The sequence below is a fragment of the Eupeodes corollae genome, chromosome 1, assembly GCF_945859685.1.
Source record: "Eupeodes corollae chromosome 1, idEupCoro1.1, whole genome shotgun sequence".
Lineage (NCBI taxonomy): Eukaryota > Metazoa > Arthropoda > Insecta > Diptera > Syrphidae > Eupeodes > Eupeodes corollae.
In genome coordinates, this window is record NC_079147.1 from 225871669 (window position 1) to 225879122 (window position 7454).

A 7454-nucleotide genomic window follows, 5' to 3' on the forward strand; every position below is an offset into this window, starting at 1 on the left:
TCTGTCGGACTATGTTAATAAATGATAATAAACTTAATAAAGTTGTATCTATCCTAAAAATTCTTTGAAATGCAGGCTGTCACATGGGATGACTTCCTGAACAGAAAAAAATATAAACTGCAAGCGGATGAGGCTTTTAACTATTTTTTTTTAATTACGTTGAGGAAACGATAGAAAGGATCTTGTCGTTCCATGATATTGTGAACCCAACCGGATTTTTGGCAGGTGTCTCTCGTAAGCTATTTCTCTCCACCTCCACATCAAACCAAGAAAACAACGCTCCGCTTCTAAAACTCCTTCAAATGATCTGATTCCAAAGACTTGCTAAAAATGTTAGGTGAAACAAATTCCATTGAATCGGCAATCAGATCGAAAAACCTACATACATACATACCTACAAGCTACGCAATATGTACCGTTTAAAAAGCGGCACGACTAAAAAGACGACAACTGGCGTTGAAGTGAAATGACTATCGCAACAAGGGTGAATGTCAATAAAAATCACTAATCATTCAGAAGCAAAGATTAGGTTCAACGGAATTGTTCTGTTCTACCTACCCTACCTAGGTTTACCAATTCCATCACTTATTATTATCTATGTATATTTACGTTTAACCCAAATATAGGTTCCTGCCTAAATAGAAGCCATTAAACTTGGCAACTTCGCCCTCGGTAGGTATTTCAGTTTTCAGTATACATTGTAGATAAAGATAAACGCACAAAACATAAAACAAGAAATCATTCAACTATACCTACATACATATATATTGTTTTTGATGGGTTGCTGTGGCTCGATTTTTTGAATACATAATACAACAGCTGTAGCTATTGCTATATGCTATACCTCCATATACTGACACTCGTTTGAGTTCGTTTCTTTTTCCTCCCTTTTTCTTGCAATTCAAAACAATTTTGTTTGCTTTTTTGTTTTCATCTATATTTTCTGTTCTTTTGTCCGCAAATTCGCATTCTAGTTTTTATATATATATATACGAGTGCAGCTCTCGGAGTTGGAACAACTCAACGACATGATGTACCTACTATGGATGGTAATGGTAAATAAGAGAAAACTGAAACAGGAGCGACACGACAACGCTACGCCACGACTGCGACGAAGTGTTTGCTTCTGTATGCGAGAGTTTTCTTATATACGACGCGACGTATATTTACCTAAACACATTCAAAAGAAATATAATTCCAAGCTATACCAGACACAATACCGTATAGCAGCGTTGGGCTAGCGTACACAAAATCATGCCAAGCAAGAAGAAGAAGAACTCCCTTGCGGGCCTTGCCATGTGCTGCGCTGCGCTGTGTATACACGATGGAGTGCCAGTGTGAACTTGTGTTGTGAACACAAATAGCATCTAAAAACGGCAACGGCTACGGCGGCGTCGTATAGTTTGTTGTGTACGTACGACTGTTGGTTTTCATTAGTAATAAATTAGTATTCATTCTTGTGGTGGGAAATCAGTGTTCACACGCGCTGGAAGAAGCTTATTTCGTTCGATTCATCGACATCGATAGTGAAGACAATGGCACGGCCACAGCATTTAGCTCCACTAGAGTTGGCCAAGTCAGCCCTCGCTCTCCTACAAGACGGTTCGGATAGTGAAGATGAGATATTAGCATTGAGTCTGGTCACATCAGCTGTTGCTCTTCACTTGCTCAAACAACCCAAATATGGAACAAAAAGACGGAGAATTGCCGTTCAAGACGAGCCTGATGTTGACTATAATAGGTATTCTAGAAGTTCGACACCTGAGAGAGCAATGGTCGCACAACGAATTCCAAACCATCATCGGCCAGAAGTCCGCCGCCGGCCAGCAGTTGTTAACTCGCCCATTGAGGATAAGCTTGAAGACTCCGCCGATGTGGGAGACTTTAAAATCGATGTTCACTCGATGCCACTAACGTCTGCGGATCAGCTTAACGACACCGATACAACAGCCGATATTAAAGATGGCTTGCAAGATATTTCACAAGACTCGGAAAAAAAACGTCGAAAACAATGGTCACAATTCGAAGATGAAAGAAGACGGGTTCTGCTTGGACTCAAACCCACAGATTCGATCGATCTCTTCTGTGCCGAGCCAAAGATCACAGACTACATGAGTCTTTTCTTGGACTTTCTTAAATTGGACATTAGTACTTTTAACTTGCTTCTTACAATTATCAAGAAAGACATTGACCATCAGACAACCTGCATGCGCATGACTGTTGCATCCGAACAACGTTTAGCCATCATTCTGAGGTATTTGGCAACCGGCGAGACATACAAAACCATGGAGAGAAATATCAAAATATCGCGATCTTTCCTGTGCGTCAATCTCCCACAATTGTGTAAGGCGCTTTGGACAAATTTACAAGAAAAGTATTTAAGGGTAAGTTTCTATTTTGTTTTTATTAATCTAATACAAATAAACACTAAACATTAGTTAAATATTTAATAAACATTCATAAAACTAAGCAACATTATTCATGGCTGCGTCTATACTATTGTTGGAGTCCAAACTTATGTAACTTCCGTTTAGAGATGCTTCTGAGTTGGCTATTGACGGCCGTCGGTTCTTTTTTCGTCTACGCTTGGGAAGAACTCGGTCTTGCTCGATGCCTCTCCTCAAGACGCATTGTATCTCCCACATAGTATCGCTTCGTATGGTTTCATCTGAAATCAGATCCAGTTGACTTTTTACAAGTTCTCCTTCCCAGCTATTTTGGTTTTTAGCCTTGTCTGCTCTAAGCTCCTTGGATGCTACTCGATTCTGCACGATTTGCTGTGTCAGGGCAATTGTTTCGTAGAATTGTTCATTGATATCTTCAAGATAGTGATCATTGTTTGGTTCCTCCAAAACTGTTTCTACCATCTAGAAATAAATAAAAGAAAATGTTTGTTATTATTTATATCTGTTACAGCTACCGCTATGTGAATCAGAATGGGCGAGCAAAGCTGAAGAATTCGAAACTCAATGGCATTTTCCTCTATGTCTGGGGGTCCTGACAAGGCGACATTTCAAATTTAAATCGCCGCGAACTGTAAACTTATTGGCTCTAGTCGATGCCAATAGCAAGTTTCTACACGTAGCTATAGAGAAGGAAGAGGAAAGCGTTTATCTGGCTCAGGACACAGCCCCGCCAGCTCAGAGCATCGGCAACAATCGAGTATTGCCGTATGTCTTCATATCGGAAAACGGCTTTGACCTAGATGACCACATTTTGACGCCTTTTGTCTACACCGATACTATCGCTCGGAGAGATTTTAACAACCGTCTAAAAGCTACCGCCCAAGTGGCTGATCTGGCATTTAGATTGCTCGTGAAACGCTTTAAGATTCTTTCTTCCCAACTGAGTATTTCCCAATCTAATGTGGAAGACGTTATCAAGGCTTGCTGCATCCTACACAACTTTCTAATCGAACATAATTCGGATTTATATTCAACCCAAGCCAACGAAGAGTTCACAGAAATTGGGCCCGAAGTGATAGCCTTAGGAGGGGTCACACATTACAATGAAAGTGCTGAAGCCATGAGGGAAGAATTTGCAGATTACTTTGCTAATGAGGGAAATGTACCAACCTTTGATGTCAGAATGTTGGAGGAAGACATAGGAGCATCTTCTTCAAACGTTGTCGTTGATGTCATGTCGCTCTGATTTCGCACCTTTCGTTCACCCGAAGCTTGATAAATGTCCGTTCTCTGATGCTCATCACCATTCATAGAAGGAGGGGCTTCTCCGATCGAATTCTGTAAATGAAATTAATGTAAATCAAAACATAAATAAGTATTAAATAATAAATATTTCCATATTATATAATGGAACAAATAAGACTAAATTTTGACTTACATCATTTTGAGCCGAATTAGAATGAGCACCATTATTTGTGCCGTAACGATTATTGCAGTACGGCTTGAGCCATTCCATTTTCTTGAAACACCAGAATTTCGGTTTGTACTTTTTACTTCGCAGCATTAACCGGAGATCTTTGACGAATTGGGCGCGAAGAATTTGTATTTTGTTCTTCAACGTCTCAACGGAAACTTTGAGGCTCAATTTATCAAAGAGCACCTTGCAAATGCTTTCAAGGCATATTTGTCTTTTGGCACGATTTAAGTAATCGGGATGACGTTGGTCATATAGAGTTTTTCTCTTCCTCAGCTCACAGAGAACAATTTCAATGGCTGTCCGGTTCCACATGCTTGTTTGTTCGTTTGTTTTCTTCATTTTTATTCTGGTTTTGCTGTTGCCTGCTGTATGCTGCCTGCTGAGTGCTGTGTGCTGTTTGCTGCTCCTGCTTGCTGTATGCTGTATCAGAGCACAATTTGAACTGTTTGTGAGTGGTGATGGTGACTGGCGTGCTCGACGATGTTTATAATATGATGAGAAGAGAGGTAGAGAAGGGCAAATGGTTTTAGTTTACACGAACGAATTTTTGGTTGAATGTATTTGTGGACTATGTGTGATATGTTCGTTGGGGTGTATCTTTTCCCCTTATAAGCTGTGTGTAGTCAGTACAGTACTCAGTGTCAGTAGTGTAGAATGCGGATAAAAACTTTTTGCTTTCTGCTTGTGCTTGCCGTTGCCGCTTGCTGCTGCTAGCTGTTGGTGCTGGTTGCCAGCTCGAAAAGAAACGTATTGTTTTATATTCAATTTTTCACTGCAAGTAGGTAGGTATATATATATGTATATATGTAGGTATATAAATATATGTAGGTATGTAATTATTTTTACATTTTATTATTATTTTCATGATTTTCCATAATAAACGCAAAATTGGGTATTTTTATTTATTCGGTATGATTTTATGAGGGTTGCAGGATTAGTGTTCATGTATGTTCCATGTGCAACATGATTTATTATGGTATTACCTACCTACGGAGTTTATGTGTGTCTCGTTAATGAGTTTTGGTTTTAGGACGAAAAAAAAGGAAGAATTTTACTATTAGTCCAACAGTACAGGAATTGTTGGAGTTGGTTAGGTTTCTTGTTTCATTGGTAATTTAGTAAGTTAGTACCTAAGCAGCTGTACCTAGAAACCTCCCTCTATTTTTGATAATTATGATGGATAGATGAAAAGATATTACCTATGTTTATTTAAAAAAGAAATAGAAATTGTTGATGAAAATTTGCATTGGCGTAAAATGCGTAAAAAATTCAAATAAATTATTTTTGATTTATCTTCTTAGACTAATAGGTTCCCATTATCATAGTAGGAATACATTTATAAACTAGGTACCTACTTATTTTGAGCTCTATCTAACTTTGTTATGTTATTTTTTTTAAAGTAGGTAAGCTACCTGCTCACTCTTAGGTACCTAACGAAAACTCGTTGAAATATAATATCGAAGAAAAGGTCCTTAGGTACCTAAGCTGATTTTATAACTTTATTTATATGTATAGGAATTTATACATGTATATTAAGTTAGAACATGAAAATATCTATTGATTTGTATAACAAGATGAAAGTAATTAGTAGCAATTAACGAAATGTTTGTAATGTATCTACCTATTTAGGATTTATTAATAAAATGTATTATGTTTAGTAATAGGGTAAGGCATATTTTTTTTTATAATATACGAAATATTATTCAAATATACAATTAAAAATATTCAAGTACCTGCTCCTGCAGGTATAAGGAATAATCTTGGTACCTTACTTACCTCTACTTTTATCAAATCAAAGGGATAATATTCTGGTTTGAAGAAAACGAAACCAAATATTTCAGAAACTGTCTAACTTTGTTTGAATGCGCATTATTAAATTTATTGAGTTCTTAATTCTTCCTGGGGCCAACCTCAAGAGTTTTTTTTTTTTTAAATAATTGCAATTTGTTTAATAATTAAACTATCTGTTTTTTTTTTAAATCACGTACGACCAGAAATCCATCTAAACGTGAAAATCCAGTTTTTGAGTCGAAATGATAGCCCCATGAGTTTTTTTTTATAATAAACGCACACTCAAGGGGACATTGGTTTTGAATTCCTCAATATTGCAATGGCTGGGAAAGACATAGTGTGGCAAGATATTCTACATTCGCGTAGTACGGCTAAGGAACGACCGAAGTTGGGCTCGAGGGTATATTAATGAGCATTCCTAGAAGAGCGAGTACCTATTACGGTTGAATTGTTTAAGGATTGCAACTGGCTATTTCTCTAGAGCATAAAACGTTAAAATAACGGTGAACAAGTGTGAGAAAAGAAACATTTCGACGATGTTCAAACGACGTAAATGAACTTACGATGGTAATATCACCAATCAATCTAAATGTCCTACGTTCAATACTGTCCAAAAGGCTTAAGTAAGCTGCAGGAGCACCAGCCTAGATATGGGAGTTATACTCAAGCTTTGGACGTACATATACATAAGTCTTGAAAATAACAGCCAGATCAGAGGGGGCGAAAAACTTCTTGCATCGCTTTAGAAAACCCAAACATCTTGCGGCATTTTTGGCGAAATCGCATATGTGATCGTTCCACAAAAAATGGTTGGTGATACACATACCAAAAATATCGAGATGTTCAGTCTCCTCGATGCAAGTGCCATCTATGGATAATGACAAGGGGATATATCTCGCTTTGACTATACAAGACAGAATTGGGATTGGATTTCGAAGCATTATATTCCACGTGGTTTTTTATTCCCCATTGTACAATGCTGTTTGCGCCTTTATTTACCTTAAGTTTTGAACAAACCTTGAACTTATAATACTTCATAATATTGGAAGCCCTCGAAAATTTTTCCATATGTATGATTTTTTTTTTTAATTTTAAAAAGTAATATCTCAAAAATCTTATGTGACAAAGTAATTTTTAAGTCTGATTTGAATTAAGACTATCAAAACCGATTGAAAAATTCTAATTTGATTGTCAGGAAGAAAACCTCCTGGCGTGTGCATTAGTTTACTTTTATATGCATATGAAAGTGTACAGCTATTAGCTGCATTTTCGCAACCCTGTTAAAGCACGTGGGTTCGTTATTTTAGTAAAATACTTATGTTATTTTTTAAGATAGTTTATTTTCAATGAATTGCCATACAAAACTTAACAGAAATTATTAACGTAAAAAAACAATACAAAATAAAAAAAAAATATTTCAGTTTTAAAGCGTCAAAAAAAGTGTACATTATTTAATTAAAGTAAAAAACTTAAAACTAGTACTTTGTCTGCTTCCCTTTTGCCTTTAAAACAGCATTAATGTGTCTGGGCATTGACTCTACCAGCTTTCTTGTCAATTCGGTTGGGATTTTTATCATTGTATTGTTAATAAAGAGGAGGTTCCCAACTCCAGATGATACCATACATCCCCAGACCATTACTGAACCGCCTGTGTGCTTTTTTTGTGCTTTTTTTTGTGCATATTCTGTTTTTTTTTTGTTTTTATATTTTTGGTGGTTTTCTTGAACCAAAAATCTCAAATTTGCTCTCGTCACTAAAGAGAACATTTCTCCAGAATGAAG

The 7454-nt window shown here is 36.8% G+C and overlaps 1 protein-coding gene across 1 annotated transcript; it reads left to right on the forward strand.

The window, feature by feature from the left end:
- The first annotated feature begins 1269 nt into the window (after positions 1-1269).
- Positions 1270-3832, forward strand: LOC129939876 (uncharacterized). The gene is made up of 2 exons (XM_056048054.1): positions 1270-2384; positions 2917-3832. Exons 1-2 carry the CDS (start codon positions 1536-1538, stop codon positions 3649-3651), a joined length of 1584 nt encoding a protein of 527 aa, XP_055904029.1. The 5' UTR covers positions 1270-1535; the 3' UTR covers positions 3652-3832.
- Positions 3833-7454: the final 3622 nt, after the last annotated feature.

Bases quoted from the DNA above. Each gene is read 5' to 3' on its own strand.
- LOC129939876 (XM_056048054.1), top strand. From the start codon at position 1,536: ATGGCACGGCCACAGCATTTAGCTCCACTAGAGTTGGCCAAGTCAGCC. The intron at 2,385-2,916 runs GTAAGTTTCTAT...TATCTGTTACAG, and splicing joins TACAAGAAAAGTATTTAAGG to CTACCGCTATGTGAATCAGA.